Source organism: Abramis brama (genome assembly GCF_963993115.1).
Source record: "Abramis brama genome assembly, chromosome: 11".
NCBI lineage: Eukaryota > Metazoa > Chordata > Actinopteri > Cypriniformes > Leuciscidae > Abramis > Abramis brama.
Window position 1 is genome coordinate 40,951,366 of NC_139973.1, and position 17,565 is coordinate 40,968,930.

Here is a 17,565-nt window from a genome sequence, read left to right on the forward strand (position 1 = left end):
CGAACGCTCGCGCGATCGAACAGTGGAAACATAAAAACATACTCCATTTTGTTCATACAGGACATAATTAAAACTGCAAAGTGTTTAGCCTACTTATATTTGTGTAAAACACAACATTGTGCTTTTGTCAAACTGTAAACTCTTGTCAAACTGTAACCTACAACTGTCACCCAACCAAAATCACACACACACGCTGTTTAAAAGCCAAAATGACAAGAAAAAAACATAAAAACGAATGAAAACTGATAACCGCAATGCCTTGCAATGGACAAGCAAGCAGAGAATGTCCGGGTTAGCTATGCGTACTGTGATTGGCTCATCGCGTTTGGGGGCGTGGCTTAGCCATTGGTCAATTAGCATACATGCGCAGGGAAAAATAAATGTAGAAATGTGGAAATACAGAAATAAATAAATGTAGAAATGTGGAAATACGGAAATAAATAAATGTAGAAATGTGGAAATACATAAATAAATAAATGTAGGAATAAATAAATGTATAAATAAATACATATATAAATATATAAATAAATAAATAGATAAATAGATAAAAATATAAATAAATGTATAAATACATAAATAAATACATATAGAAATGCATAAATAAATAAATAAATAAATACATGTAAAAATACAGAAATAGCCATTTATATTACCAAAATGTATTTATTTTCACTATTATTTCTGCATTTACTTATTTATTTCTACTTTTATTTATTTATTTATTTATTTTTCGTTCTGTCATTTTTAGTCCTTCATATCAGGTAAGCAGATAAACCCAGAATTTGCATTCATTGTGGTAAGTTGCATGTTAGTTATTTTTCTTTATAATGGTTTCCTGTGGGAAAATTTACATGAATATAAATTGTTGCATGTTGCGTTCATATTCTGGGTTCATCTATTTGCCTGTACAAATAATATTTTCTTATTAATAAGGTACATAGAAAATTTTTGGTCCTCCAATATGACTGTAAGTAAGATAATGATGATGAAGTCAATGAAGCATGTATTGCAATAGAGATGTTTTCTCCCCATTATGTCAGCACATGAGAGATGGCTTGTCAAATCTTGTTGTATGTTTTTTAGATAAACAAATTAAACTGCCATCTCTTTGTTATTAGATAATCTGACAGTAGTACATCATAACAAATTGAGCAAATCAAATAGTGTTTATATAACTGTTTTATTTCATTAAATTATTATATTATGTTATGATATGATATATATTTGCAACATTGCATATATAGAACATGGACAAGTTTAGCAGCCTTTGTCTTTGGTTGCGCACTTAAACGGTAAAAGACACAGAAATATGTCAAAATGCCTGTCTTGGTGCATTCACGTAAACACAGTCGACGTAAGCTGTGTGTGAGAGAGTGTGAGAGTGAGAGTGTTTGATTCTTGTTCGCAGGCAGCCAGAAGCCTTCATCTTGGATCACACACCAGGTCTTGTTAGGTCTCATGTTACGCAGCCAATGATTTCTAGTCTACAGTAGGGGTGTCCCCGACTATGGATTTTCATAGTCGAATCAGAATCGTCATGTCTGGCTTATAGTCGACTAATAGTCGAATCATGTGTATGGGGGTGGGGCTTTAACATTTCAAAGCCGCGATGTACAGAAAATCACACAAAGATATAGAAGAAAATGTATAAAAACATTTTGGATCAATAAAACTAAGAAATAACATAAATAACTCCAGAAAGGCCACAGACAGGATTTGCATTTCACATACAAATCAAATTAAATTGGCTAAATTAGGCCTACCTGTGCGAGCAGGCTCTATACACCACAACATCGATAAACCGAAAAAATAAACAATTAATTTACTAAATTAAATTAGAACAGAATATACCTTTCTAATAAATAAAAATACAAAACGAAATAAATCAGAATCAAGTCACAAGATGAGCAAAATGCCTAAAGTGCAGAGGAACATATATTCAAAACACAAGCCACAAATAGTTAGATTAGATAACCCTGACAGATCAATAAATAAAATAAAAATAAAGAAATTATTAAAATAACGATAGTAGGCTAACCAGAATTTTCAGCTTTGTCTTTTTAACTGCAGAAACAACAATAAATGCTAAACTGGAGTGGCAGTCTTTTTAGCTAAAAATGTTCACACTCCCAGCATCCAAAAATCAAATTAGAACCGTCTGAAAAGTTTTGAAATCACTTGTACCCTACCTGATCGAGAGAACAAATCCAATCTTTCACTCTGTCTGTGTCCGTTGGAGTCTTTTCAAATTGTGCGCACGGATAAAGTACATTCTAACGTGAAACTTGTTAACGTTGGCCGGCAGAGATGAGATCATGGTTTTCCTGATGCTAAATCCAGCCTTGTAGAATATCCTTTCTGACGGTGTACATCCACACATTATTTTCTTATCCCAGACATTGTTATTTTAAAGATTTAAATCCTTGCCGCCAAGACGCTCCTCTGTCGGTTACGGATTGAAAGTGAAACTTAAATCTGTCACGCAGACGCGGGGTGTTTGGATTTATTCACTCGCGTTAAAAAATATTTATTAAAAGCTTATTTCTTTGCACATTTTTATATACAGCATTATCATAATAGGCTGAATATTAACGTATTGACAGAAAACCGGTAGTTCTATGTGAAATCATCAGACATTGAGCGCCCTCATATTGCCAAAGTGGCATGATCCTCATTTCATAACACCTCTGCGAAGATTCGACCGTGAGATCGGTAGTCGAATCAGGCTCCTCCAATCGAAGCATCGAATCTTCGACTATTTGGGGTCACCCCTAGTCTACAGTATTTCTAGTGTTAGAAACTGCCTTAACGGTTCCCGTATCATTGGAGTGTTGAATTCAAATGAGTCGAACTGTTCTTGTTGTGTTTATCACTGGTTAGAGCAGCCGGCGCAAGCAGGTTCATCATCGCTGCACTGGAGGCCTGTCTCTCTCTTCTCTCGTCTTGCAGCTGCGCAATTGAATCGCTGTTGTGTCACACTTTTGGAACATTTGGAGTATGGTTAAATACAGAAACAACGTATTTGTACATTACTGTTAATGGATGTGCAATTGTTCAGTTTTTTTTATTATTTTGTTCAGATTGTCATATTGTCACCTCACTGGTCAGAGCTGTGAAATTATGGCATCAGTTCTACAATCATCAAACTCCCGTCTGATAGAGCTGGACATGAGTGGCAATGACCTGCAGGATTCAGGAGTGAAGCTGCTCTCTGATGGACTGAAGAGCCCAAACTGTCAGCTGGAGATACTGAGGTTTGAGATTCATTCATTCAGTATATTGAAGCATTATAAATTATGACAATACATTTAATATTTAGTAGATTCTTTAATGCGTGAATTTTGTATATGTATGTATAAGAGCCACTCTCTCTTAGAGGAAATAAAAACTATGTTGTGCAGAAAACAATGTATTAAGTGTCAACAGCATTTCGTTTTCCTCAGAACCTAAAACCCAAACTTACTTGAACATGGCTGTTTCCTTTAGGATATACAAATTTATTTGCTTATGATCCTCGGAGCTGGTAGATGGTTGTATAGATCAACTGGTGATCAGAACCATATTCTCCTTTCAGCCAAAATGATAGTTTATGTAATAAGAGATATTCAACTCTTTTCATTTAATATTAAATGGATGTGTAATTATTCAGAAGACTTAACAAGATTTTGTAGAGAGTTTTAATGTCTCAGATCTTCATTGTTTCTGTGTGTGTTTGTAGTTTATGTTGCTGTATGGTGACAGATGAAGGCTGTGGTTATCTGGCTTCAGCTCTGCGTTCAAACCACTCACACCTGAGAGAGCTGGATCTGAGCGGCAATCACCTGGGAGAATCAGGAGTCAAGATGCTCTCTTATCTACTGAATGATCCAAACTGCACACTGAACGAACTGGATACTAGTTGGTAAGATTAATTTTGTCCTGTATTTGTATTTCAGTCTTATCATCTACAAGTGTACAGTAAAGTGAAATTTAATTGAAAATACTCCCATGCAATTGAGGTGCTTCCATATTTTGACATGGGATCTTCAGCAGCTTCATTGTCTTCACCATCAAGGGCTCATTTTTACAAGCTAACACATGTTTGAGGTCTTTCACACATGATTCATGATCCTCGTTGTTTTCTCACTCTTGTTTGTGATATTTGTTAATTTTTAATTAACCACAGACATCTGGTAGATCTTTATATTAATAATTAAACATTTATAATATATTTATTCTAATTAATGTCCTCATATGACAGGTATGTTCACACACACACACACAGAGAGGTGTAAAGTAACTAATTACAAATACTTTCATTACAGTACTTGAGTAGATTTTTCGATTTTTTTTCTTTTTTTTTTTTTTTTTCTTCTACTTTGAGTATAATTAAATTGTGGTACTTTTACTTTTACTTGAGTTGAATAAAAATAAAGTATTCAACTTCGCTACATTTATTTTTCACCAAAAGTACAAAGTACTTTGACAAAGGTGCCGAGGACAGACAACAGGGCAGACACTTTTCAAACTACTGCGGTGGAGCCCTGCGCATCAGCCAATAACAGACAGATCAGAAGCGCTTCAGCCAATAACTGGCAGGTCTGACTTGGGTGCAAAACCAATCAAAACTTCCAGTTCGACTGGGGGGCGGGGCGTTCAAACCGCGCTTTGACATTCAATCACTGGTGCTCGTGTTTTGAATCAGTATCGCTAATGTTTCAATATTTCAGTGAATGTAAGTGAGCTATGCTCATATTCTGATTTTACATTTTAATTATGGCAAATCCTGAAATGGGTCATCCCATTGATAATACCAGAACACTGAGCAGTTGAAGTAAATAAAAAACTTGGCTCATAACATAGACGCAGTTATTGCATGGACAGAGCAAGAACAATGTAAGTGTCTAAAATACATGCATACAGTTCAATTAAATGGTAAAGCTTACCCTCTTTAACAATACAGTTAAACTAAATGTACAAAGCAAACTTTGTACAAAGCTGAAAAAAACCTCAACTCGATTTATCTGTCAATTAGATGCATGTAAAAGGATAATTCGTTACTATAGCAACAGTGGGCTCTGGTTTCATGTTGCTGCTTAACACAGAGTGAGAATATATTATTTACTATATTCTACAAGCTATGTTGATTAGCATTGCATTAAAGGGTTAGTTCACCCAAAAATGAAAATTAGCCCATGATTTACTCACCCTCAAATCCTTCTAGGTGTATATGACATTCTTCTTTCAAACGAATACAATCAGAGTTATAACAAAAAAATGTCCTGGCTCTTCCAAGCTTTATAATGGGAGTGAATGGCTGGAACAAATTTGAAGAAAAAAAAAATTACTGCACACGGCTCCAGTGGGTTAATAAAGCCCTTCTGAAGCGAAGCCATGGGTTTTTGTAAGAAAAATAGGCTACCTATATTTATAATTTTATAATCTAAAATAACTAGCTTCCGCCAGACGACCATATGCATACTTCGCAATTCGACTTGCGCCACAAGAATAACCCGTGGCGCATGGATGACGTAGGGTGTAGGAATATCGTAAGCTTAGACGCCTCTCGGTTTAAACAAATAGGGCTATGCAGCAAACTGAAGCTCCTCTTCTATTATATAGAAATCCTCCGACATTTCTCTTCAAAATTGCTAATTTGCGACCAGGGTTTTGTTTAGCTCTTTCCTCTGAGCTTCCAGAAGGCTTTTATTAAAGGGTTAGTCCACCCAAAAATGAAAATTCTGTCAGTAATTACTCACCCTCATGTTGTTCCAACCGCGTAAGACCTTCGTTCATCTTCAGAACACAAATTAAGATATTTTTGATGAAATCTGAGTGCTGGATCACTTCTCCATAGGCTGCTAGGTGGCCCAAACTTGCTGGCCCAGAAAAGTTATTAAAGAGATCGTTAATATAGTCCAAGTGACTACAGTGGTTCAATCTTAAGTTCATCAAGCGACGAGAATACTTTTTGTGTGCAAAAACAAACAAAAATAACAACTTTATTCCACTATTCATTTCCTTCTCTCTGGACCTCTAGTTGGTTCGCGTAGTGTTTTTGCGCTGCGCGTCTGTGTTATACGTCACCACGTAGGCTCACTATTGGCCGACGCTGGTCATGTGTGTGTGATGCGTGATGACGTATAACACAGACGCGCAGCGCAAAAACACTACGAGGCCCAGAGAGAAGGAAATGAACAGTGGAATAAAGTCGTTATTTTTGTTTGTTTTTACGCACAAAAAGTATTCTCGTCGCTTGATATACTTAAGATTGAGACACTGGAGTCACTTGGACTATATTAACAATCTCTTTAATAACTTTTCTGGGCCAGCAAGTTTGGGCCACCTAGCAGCCTATGGAGAAGTGATCAGCTCTCAGATTTCATCAAAAATATCTTAATTTGTGTTCCGAAGATGAACGAAGGTCTTACGCGGTTGGAACAACATGAGGGTGAGTAATTACTGACAGAATTTTCATTTTTGGGTGAACTAACCCTTTAACCCCCTGGAGCAAAAATGGAGCACTTTTATCATGGATGGATGCACTTTTTTGGGATTCAAATTTTCTCCAGCCATTCACTGCCATTATAAAGCTTAGAAGAGCCAGGACATTTTGTAATATAACTCTGATTGTATTCCTCTGAAAGAAGAATGTCATTTACAGCTAGGATGACTTGAGGGTGAGTAAATCATGGGCTAATTTTCCTTTTTGGGTGAACTATCCCTTTAAAAACATCCATCATTCTTATGAAAATACCTGAGAGCTTGATAACCACAGATATATTATTGCTATAATCTGTTTGTCTTCATGTAGTCATCAGTCATCATGACTTCAGTCAAAACGTCAATATTTGCATGTTATTATATCCATATAAGGCATTTCCTGAAATGTCATAAGTTTAATACTTCTATGAATCTCACTTGTGGACTTTCTGCGTGAGGGATGAATCAGTATGCACTGGGCTTCCAGTATGAATTAAACAGATGACATGAGAGTGTTTAGCGCTCCATATTGCCATCATCTCCCCATTTTGGGTAAAAATAGAAAAATAATACCAAAGTACTTTGTAACGTAGTTACTTCAGTAGTTTTTAAGCAATCTACTTATTTACTCTTACTTGAGTCATATTATTTTTCAGTACTTCTACTTACTCAAGAAAATTATTACTTAAGTAGCAATACTTTTACTTAAGTACAATTTGTTAGTACTCTTTCCACCACTACACACACACACACACACACACACCCACACACACACACCAGTGGTTAATGTTGTTTTGTTCTATCTTCTTGTCCTCAGATAATTTCAGACTGGATCCAAACACAGCAGTCACTCGTCTCATTCCGTCGGAGAACAGAAATATGACACACGTGTTTGAGGATCAACCATATCCTTATCCAGAGAGATTTGATGAGTGTCGCCAGGTTCTGTGTAGAGAGAGTCTGACTGGATGCTGTTACTGTGAGGCTGAGGCTGTAACAAATTATCCTGGAGTCTGAACTGGTCTGATTACAGATTCACTTGCGGTCACAATAATTAGAGAACCATCATATTTTCCCCCTTCATCCCCTTCTAACAGAGTAGGAGTGTTTCTCTGAGACTCACACACATCCAACACAATGAGTTTATATGTTCACTTTTTCCCTCTCGCTAGTTGTCATACAGTCATGTTTATTTACTGTATTATTATTTATGTTTAAATGTTTCTGAGGAACAGGAAAAAGTAATCTGCTGAAATGTTTCTTTTATCTTTTTGTTTTCACTTCTGTTTCAAAAATTAGATCATTTCTGAGGTTAGTTTAATGAAAGAGCTTTACAGGGACCTGAGAAGAGCTTGTGCTGACAACCATTAAATCATCCATTAGCCAGTTGTACAGAATATCGTCTACTTTTGTGTTTAACCAGAAAGTCAAGAGCACATTCATTCAAGCACTATGATGCTAATTTGTGCACATCTTTGTGTAGATAGACATTTTTAGACATTCATAGTCGGTGAGTGTGACGGATGCGTAGCCCAACTCACATATTTTGGCCTTTACCATGGTTCAGGTTGGTTATTGTTAAGTTTAACTTAATATGGTTACTGTAATTAAATCTCTTTATTATGGGTTGTTACTTTATTTAAATTCCCTTATAAGAAAAACACAGGACAAGTTAATGAGTTCCCAGCTAGAAATTTTTTGTTCTAAAAATGTTCTAAGAACATTAGCATGTATTGTTCTATAAATGTTTTCAGCGGCTAGTTTTAGTTTTGTTCTCAGAATGTTCTTTTAAAAGTTTGGAGAACATTCTTTAAAAACATTATTAAAATGTTTAGTAGTAACATTCTTTTAACATTATTCTCTAACGTTCTTAGAAAGTTTTCAGCGGCTAGTTTTAGTTTTGTTCCCAGAATGTTCTTTTAAAAGTTTGGAGAACATTCTTTAAAAACATTATTAAAATGTTTAGTAGTAACATTTTTATAACATTATTCTCTGACGTTCTTATAATGTTTTTAGCGTGTAGTTTTATTTTTGTTCCCAGAATGTTTTTATAAATGTTCGGATAACATTTTTTTAAAAACATTATTAAAATGTTTAGTAATAACGTTCTTATAACATTATTCTCTAATGTTCATAGAACGTTTTCAGCGGGTAGTTTTATTTTTGTTCCCAGAATGTTTTTTTAAATGTTTAGAGAACATTTTCTAAAAACATTATTAAAATGTTTAGTAATAACATTCTTATAACATTATTCTCTAACGTTCTTATAATGTTGTAAGCGGATAGTTTTATTTTTGTTCCCAGAATGTTCTTTTAAATGTTCGGATAACATTATTTAAAAACATTATTAAAATGTTTAGGTGTACCATTCTTACAACATTATTCTCTAACGTTCTTAGAAAGTTTTCAGGGGGTGTTTTTATTTTTGTTCCCAGAATGTTCTTTTAAAAGTTCAGATAACATTTTTTTTTACAACATTATAAAAATGTTTAATAATAATATTGTTAGAACATTATTTCTCCTAAAAGGTAGGATAACATTCTCTAAGAACACTCTAAAAATGTTTTGTGATGATGACCTTCTATAAATGTTTAATCATAACATTTTTAGAACATTATCCCTTTATTCTTATAAAGTTTTTAGCAGGAAGTTTTATTTTTATTCTTAGAACGTTCTTCTAAAAGTTAGGATAACATTCTCTAAAAATACTCTTAAAAATACTACTTAACATTCTTATAAATTTTTTAGTGGGAAGTTTTATTTTTGTTCCCAAAATGTTCTCTTAAACATAAAAAATGCTTAGCTATAACATTGTTAAAACATACAATTTTATTAATCTCTAAAATAAAACAAAAATCTAACAGGTTTATGAATGGCATTCACATAAATTATTAGAAGTTCTGCGTACAGTAGATGCCCAACATTAAATGAAGAACTCAGTAAAGTCCAATGTGCAATCACACGTCTTGACTGCTGTTTGCTCAGAGCGCTCATCATCAGTCTTTGGTTGTCTTGGTTCTTGCAGAAAAAGAATAAAGTCATCTGCATTAATAGGTGTTCTACTGTTCTTCTCTTCTTCTTTTTCAGCTGCTATCCCAGTTAGCAGAATTGAGCTCCATTCTCTGTGTGCATGGTAGTTTTTCCTCATAGCCTATAAAAGAAGATCATGCAACAGTGTAAACAAAAAATAATACAAATACATATTACATATTAAGATCACAAGCAATATTGACTTTGAAAAGTTTCAAAATTAGCCAGCCTTATTATTAATCAGAAATTAATTAGATTAGTTTATTTAAAAGTATAAATATGATACCTTATGAGTATCTATTTTGTTTCTGTAATTTAAAACATATACTTAATCCATTATATACATGTTAAAGGGATACTCCACTTTTTTTGGAAATAGGCTCATTTTATAACTCCCCCAGAGTTAAACAGTTGAGTTTTACCGTTTTCGAATCCATTCAGCCGAGTTTCTGATATTTAGAAGAATGTCAGTAACCAGACAGTTTCTGGTCTCATTGACTTCCATAGTATATATTTTTTCCTACTATGGAAGTCAATGAGACCAGAAACTGTCTGGTTACTGATATTCTTCCAAATATCAGAAACTCGGCTGAATGGATTCGAAAACGGTAAAACTCAACTGTTTAACTCTGGGGGAGTTGTAAAATGAGCCTATTTCCAAAAAAAGTGGAGTATCCCTTTAATAACACAACTAGAGGCTAAATTATTTTAACAAACTACAAACTTGGCTTGAGAAGTGTGAACCTCGAACTCAGGTAGCCTTGAGCACAGCTGCAGCATGTCACAGCACTGCCCACGATGCTTTTGCTCTGATGTAACAGCTCATTTTCATCAGTTATATTGTCTATGGATTGTTACATTTCTTACAGATTTCTGCTTGTTTTAAATCAGATACAGATAAAGTAGTACTGCATTTGAGATAGAACAATTTCTAGTGTGATTTAATCATACCTGTGAATCGTCTCTTTGCTATTAGCTAAGCTGTAAGTTTTAGTTACTTCAAAAGCAGAAAGAAAAATATGCTATAACTTCTGTTTCTTATTGAGAAATCACAGGACAGTGTTGACACTAACTTTTTGTGCTCCAGTAGGTTTCTGTGTGCGCACAATCTGCATGTTAAATGTGAGCTACTGTCTGTGCATATGAAAGCTTGTTTCCGCCATGGAATACAATTTTTAAAAAAGGTAATTGCGAATCACAATTCAAACTTTTTTTTCTCAGAAGTGCGAGATATAAACTCGCAATTGGCCGTTTGAAAGTCAGAATCACAGGATAAATTAGTAAAACCTGAGAAAAAAAAGCAATTCTGGCTTATTTTTTTTTGCTGTCGTTTCTATATGAGAACATTAATGCACTTCATCAATACAGCTGCTCTGAGAGTCACTTCAGCAGCATTTTAGCTTCATTTGAGAAAAACTATCATCATATCATAAAACACAGAGAAACTCAAAGGTCTACACGGCAATCCGTCAAATAAAAGTTTGGTTTAACCTTTGAAGAACGTTTTGCTTAAATCATTACATTTTAAATAATTGGTTATAGCAATTTAATTAAACCATTCAAATGGAATCAAGAAAACAAAAAAAAAATTACTTTTGGGAGATGCGAGAGCGAAGTAGTCCAGTGATAATTAACAGGCAGCCATGGTTAATGCAATTTGCAAAGACCCGCCCCCTTTAGTTACTGTTGCTATGTCCAACAAGCCATGGCGCTCTCACGCCACACATCATGTTGTCACGCAATGAAAAATACATTGCGGATCACAGAAAAAACGCTGAAACGTTTAAACGCAGAGACAAGACAGAGCAGGTTACTTTTGATATGAAAGTTGAAACAAAGTCTCAACGTTTAATTTGTGTAATTTTTTTAGAAAAAAATATTTTTGGTAAAATAAAAAATGTAAAAAATACCTGTCAATCAAACTCCCTCGAAGGGTGAATTCTGAGGGGAGTAAAAAAGACAGCTCACAATTCTGATATTTTCTTGCAATTGTGTGTTCTTGCCTCACAATTCTGAGAGAAAAAAAACAACTGTAATTTTACTGATGGAAACAGACAGTAAAAAAGTGGACTTCAAAGATTTCTTATTCTGTAGCTCCCTGTGGGATTTTTTTGACAAGTCCATAAAAATGCATCCATCCATGATAAAAGTACTCCACACGGCTCTGGCAGGTTAATAAAGGCGAAAGGTGAAGCGAAGTGATGCGTTTGTGTAAGAAACATATCCATATTTTATATTTTAGGGCTGGGAATCGATTAAAAAAAGTAACTGATTATTTACACAATTTGCTGTAATTAAATGCAATTAATTGCATTTCCCCCAAGCTTGTAATCATCAATATTTAAACTTAGAATAACCTAATTAAACAACAAAAAGGAAAAAAAAGAACAGAAAATAGCCCTGTATTAAAATAATATTAAACATCAATATATCAATATATTATTATTTTCAATAATCAATCAACATAATAAATTTAACAATTTATTATTATAAATTTTTTTTTCTAATTATCAAAATAAAACATAGTCCTACAAAGCTATTATTACAAGAGCATGTGATCAGAGCAGGTAATTTTACCATTGTTGCCAGCATGACTATACCAGCTCAGTAGGGCTATTTCACAGAAGTCTACTACTGAGAAATTTCACGTTATTTGACTTTGCTTTTCCAGTGCGTGATCGGTACATGATTGGAGCGTTTGGGCCGTTAACGACAGAGCAGAACGTGCAGCGCAAACACGGAGCAGAACATTGAGCAAAGAGCTCAATGTTTGCTCAGTGTTGTGTGTGTGTGTCAGTGCGCCGACACACACACACACGGAATGGAGAGCGCGGAGCGGAAAAGACCCGCTCATGAAAGCTGCGCGAGAATAAAACCTGATCGCCAAACACGGAGGGGCGGGACGGCATATTTTGCAGCCTTTTCCGCAACAGGAAGTCATTAAAATGAGGCAAAAAAAGTGCTGCGTTAATTGCATTTTTTTTATAAACTCGTTAAGCATCTCAAATTAATCGCGAAGATTAACGTGTTAATTCCCCCAGCCCTACCATATTTATAATTTTATCGACTTAAATAACTAGCTTCCAGCAGACAGCCATATGCAAGTCAAATTACGCCCAAAGAGTTAGTCAACGCATCGATACGCATATGCGCCTGCAAGGCTACGCATCACTACACTTCGGCCGCCATATGCGTCTATGAGTAGAAAAATGTGTCGTCCCAGTTTTTGATACGCGACGCACCGTTGTATGCAATACTATGCGTTGTTGGTGGGGGCAAAAGTGCAAGTTGCTTGCGTCCGACGTGTTGACTATAAAAGGCTCTTGTCGGTGCATGACATAGGAGTAGCATAAGCTTTGACGGCTCTCGCGGTTCAAACAAACAGGGCTAGGCAATAAATTCAAGCTCCTCCCACATTTCTCTTTATATGATTCTCTTTAATGATAATTTTTCTAAAAATCTCTGTGGAAAGAAAGTCAGATATAAATCTGGGACAGATATAAATCTGGCACGAGGGAGAAAAAAATAGATCATTTTTATTTTGGAGTGCATTGTGCGTTTAAAATTGACTACGGTTTTATAAAATGCAGTGGATACTTACTAGTGATGGACTTGTTTCTCTGTTGGTGCCTGTTCTGCTCCGTAAACATTGGTCCAATGCTTGATCTTAAGAAAATGTAAAAAGTGTGTTAATGTGTGTTAACAGACTATTGATCTGGGTGACATAGGACCATTTTTTATGTTTTCCTTAAGTGTTAGGCTATATAAATCTGGAGAACCCTTACTAACATTAACCATGGTTTTGCAACACTAACTAAATGGTAATAAATTATTGTAATCAATCCACCATAAAAATATTGTTTCTACACTTTACTATAATAAAAACCATGGTTAATTTAGCAAAGGACCCTGGGAACATGTCCTAAAAAGAACAGCTCATCCAAAAAATAGAGTTCTCTCGTTATTTACCGGTACTCCATGTTGTTCCAAAACTGTATGAATTTATTTTGTATAACCTTAATTAAGATATCTTGAGAAATGACTTCACTGTTTTTTGTTTTTGTTTTTCATAAAATGGGTTCCAATGTTGTTTAATTCCCAACATTCTTGTATTTCAGAGAAGTAAGTCATACAGGTTTGAAAATAATTTCATTTTGAAAGGACATTTATGTTATGTATAAAGACACAATGTTCTCAGTTCACTCATTGTAAAGCTCCTATGCTGAGGTTTATTTTATTTTATTTTTTCAAAATGTTGCAAGTAAAATGTTCTAATTGTGTTAACTTGTCACATTAGAAGAACGTTTTATGAAGAACATTCAACATCTCATCTCTCAATGATATCCTCAAAACATTTCCCTAACGTGACAGAGAGAATGTTCTTCTTTTGTTATCATGAAACATTGGGACAATGTTATATTGAGATCATTGTACAACTTTAACTTTAGCAACATTCCCAAAATATGCTCAAAATGTTGCAAGTAGAATGTTCTTCTTTTGTTATCATGAAACATTGGGAACATTTGTTTCCATAAAATGGGTTCCAATGTTGTTTTATTCCCAACATTCTTGTGTTTCACAGAAGTCATACAGGTTTGAAAATAATTTCATTTTGAAAGGACATTTATGTTTGGGTCAGCTAGGCCCATAAAAACTCATATCAAGAAGACAGGTACAATTTTGACTGGAGGGTTTGGACCAGTGTGCCTTTGAGCAGAGTTTACATGTTCTGCCTCTATTTCACGTGTATTTTACTATGACAATACTCACCGCAACTGAAGATCATGTGGCTGGATAATTTATTCCCAAAATTCCTGGATAATGGGAAACACACACATACAGCAATATTATTAGCTATTTGTATTTACTTACTAAAAGAGACATAAAAAGCTTGCAAATTTTTACTCACCAGCTCAAAAACATATTATGATGATGACTCATCATTTTGACGGTAACGTTAGGCCGATATCCCGCGATCATTCAAAAGCCTAGTTTTCATAGTGTGGTTCGAGTTCCTCTCTGTATAAAGACACAATGTTCTCAGTTCACTCATTGTAAAGCTCAGACTATGCTGAGGTTTATTTTTATTTATTTTTATCAAAAACTAACTTAGCTGACAATATTTAGCCTAAAGTTACACATGCAGCCTGAAACATTGACATAATATCGATATTGCTCTAGTCGCATTTAAAATTAGCTTCTCAATTTAACACACTATATTTTGATGTAGCAGAATGTATTTTTATATAAAATAAAGTTATTTACCTTCCGCAGATTGCAATATGTCCGTTACACGTAGGCTACGTTGTTAAAATTCGTTGTCCATTTACATCCCGCAACTCGCTCAAAATAAAAATGTAACAGTACGATGCAAAATAATCCATGTTTTAAACAATGTAAAAGCCACAGAACCGAAGGAGGCTAGTAGGCTACTGAAGATCCTCCCGAGCAGCAGCAGCGCGCACACACACACAGACTCTAACAGACGAATATTCAAACTTCAAACTTGACCAGTAAAAGGCGCGCATAGCTGCCATTGGCCAGATTCCTGGATGACAGTCTGAATAGCCAATCATGCTCAAAACAACTCGAAGAGACAGCCAATAATGTGGTAACATTGCAATTACAGGAAAAGATTACATGTTTTAAAAGAAAGAATATGAAAAAAATGTGCACGGCTATTTATTTAGTTGTATTTGTAAGCTGGCTGTTATATTTAATCAATTGGTTAAATGGTGTCTTCATTGCAGTGCATGATAAAAAAAAATAAACTTACAATAACATATAAATAATAATAATAAATTACACAAATAATATATACCATGTATAACAACATATATTTACCACTGCTCTGCCAAACAGCAGTTTAAAAGAGCAAACATATTATATATTAAACAGAGCAAACATTGCATATGTAGGCTATTCATATACAATTCTGTATACCTACCTACATGAAAAACTAATGGATTGGTATCATGGTAACATTAGAGTTACATTCATGTGACCCATAATGATCCTTTTGCACTTTAACAAAATATTGACCTTTCCTTTAGAAACACTCTTATGCCTAATAATGTCAACTTGCTTTTCACCCTGTGTGGCACAGTTACACATCCTGTTGGTTTAGGGTTAATCCTCTGTCCAACACAACACTTTGGTAACATTGGCATAATTCTATACAAGTTACAACATACCCCGGGTTTCACAGGCAAGGTTTAAGCCTGTAGTCCCAGACTAAAATGCACGTTTGAGCTGTTTTACCTGAAAGCAACTTGCACTGACATATCTTAAAATATGTCAGTGCCATTGTTTTGTCTCAAGATGCACACCAGTAATGTTTCTTTTTCTTTTTTCTAAGGCACATTTTTAAAAGCTAATTAAATGCACTAAGGCCTAATCCTGGCTTAATCTAAACTCTGTGAAACCGGGTCTGGGTTAGAAATTAAGGGTTAAGGTTAACCCTAACCCTAACCCTTGTCTACAGACTTTTATTTAACAGCATGGATACTCCAAGGTGTTGACTGCAGTGGTTAGGCCTTTAGCGTTGATACAGGACGAATAACTTCTTACTGTGACAGTCTGTAATGTATTTTAGCAAAGAGTGTTTGTATGGATTGTCCCTAATTAAGCTAGAGCTATTGGTGCATTCAAGTCATGTCATAAAGATCGTATTTACAAGTTGAACGCCAACACAATGATGAGAATATGAGTAGGAAGCTCAGGATTTTCTTTAACCCCGATCTTGAAGAGTTAGGGGTGTGTCAGTGGGAAACATTGTGGGATACCACTATACTTAGGTATTTAGCAGTGACAATGAAGTAAGCTAATGCCTGCACAAAATATGATAGCATTAATATGTAACAGTATAATATGTGATGATAAAGTTTACAGTGGCTTCATTAATTTAAAACATTAAACAAAATTGTAAAACCTCATGAATACAAACTTCCCAGGAGGACTTAAATGCACCATATGTTCCATCGTGAACCCTGTTGGCCTGCTGTCTGACCAGCAAGCTCAATTTAACAATAATTGTGTAGTTTGATTGCTAAATGTTACATTTAAAATGTTCTAGTTTTGTTAACACGTCACATTACAAGAATTTTTTTAAAAAACACTCATCATCTCAGGTCTCAGTGATATACTCAAAACATTTTACGAACGTTGATTTGATAATGTTCCTCCTCTGTTATTATGGAACATTGTGCCAATGTTTTACTGAGAACATTATATAATCTGTTATCTCAACAACATCCTCAAAACATCCTTAAAATGTTGCAATTAAAATGTTCTAATTGTGTTAACACATAACATTACAAGAACGTTTTATAAAGAACATTCAACATCTCATCTCTCAATGATATCCTCAAAACATTTTCCTAATGTGACAGAGAGAATGTTCTTCTTTTGTTATGACAAAACATTGGGACAATGTTATATTGAGATCATTGTACAAACTTTAACTTTAACAACATTCCCAAAATATCCTCAAAATGTTGCTAGTAGAATGTTCTTCTTTTGTTATCATGAAACATTGGGACAATGTTATATTGAGATCATTGTACAAACTTTAACTTTAGCAACATTCCCAAAATATGCTCAAAATGTTGCAAGTAAAATGTTCTAATTGTGTTAACTCGTCACATTAGAAGAACATTTTATAAAGAACAATAAACATCTCATCTCTCAATGATATCCTCAAAACATTCTACAAATGTGACAGAGAGAACGTTCTTCTTTTGTTATGACAAAACATTAAGACAACGTTATTTTGAGATCATTGTACAAACTTTAACTTAAACAACATTCCCAAAATATGCTCAAAATGTTGCAAATAAAATGTTCTAATTGTGTTAACTCGTCACATTAAAAGAACGTTTTATAAAGAACAATAAACATCTCATCTCTCAATGATATCCTCAAAACATTCTACAAATGTGACAGAGAGAACGTTCTTCTTTTGTTATGACAAAACATTAAGACAACGTTATTTTGAGATCATTGTACAAACTTTAACTTAAACAACATTCCCAAAATAAGCTCAAAATGTTGCAAATAAAATGTTCTAATTGT

At 34.5% G+C, this 17,565-nt stretch overlaps 1 protein-coding gene and 1 long non-coding RNA gene across 4 annotated transcripts in view; one reads left to right on the plus strand and one right to left on the minus strand.

The window, feature by feature from the left end:
* The window catches only part of LOC311092339 (NACHT, LRR and PYD domains-containing protein 3-like), a 59,098-nt gene that overhangs the window by 39,150 nt on the left and 2,383 nt on the right, over nucleotides 1-17,565 (plus strand). Inside the window, exons 8-10 of the mRNA XM_084128993.1 lie at nucleotides 3,081-3,254; nucleotides 3,719-3,901; nucleotides 7,280-8,141. Of these exons, the coding sequence (XP_083985119.1) occupies nucleotides 3,081-3,254; nucleotides 3,719-3,901; nucleotide 7,280 (358 nt within the window). The 3' untranslated portion in view covers nucleotides 7,281-8,141. The remainder of the gene's footprint in view (nucleotides 1-3,080; nucleotides 3,255-3,718; nucleotides 3,902-7,279; nucleotides 8,142-17,565) is intronic.
* Nucleotides 9,269-15,578, minus strand: LOC311092340. Of its 3 annotated transcripts, none has more exons than XR_014608236.1 (6): nucleotides 14,758-15,578; nucleotides 14,402-14,511; nucleotides 14,263-14,306; nucleotides 13,094-13,158; nucleotides 11,403-11,504; nucleotides 9,269-9,613 (listed from the first exon to the last, which is right to left on the minus strand). It is a non-coding gene; the product is annotated as an uncharacterized lncRNA (long non-coding RNA). The 3 variants fall into 3 exon arrangements; XR_014608237.1 differs by having other exon boundaries at nucleotides 11,403-11,433; nucleotides 14,758-15,573; XR_014608238.1 differs by lacking the exon at nucleotides 11,403-11,504 and having other exon boundaries at nucleotides 14,758-15,568.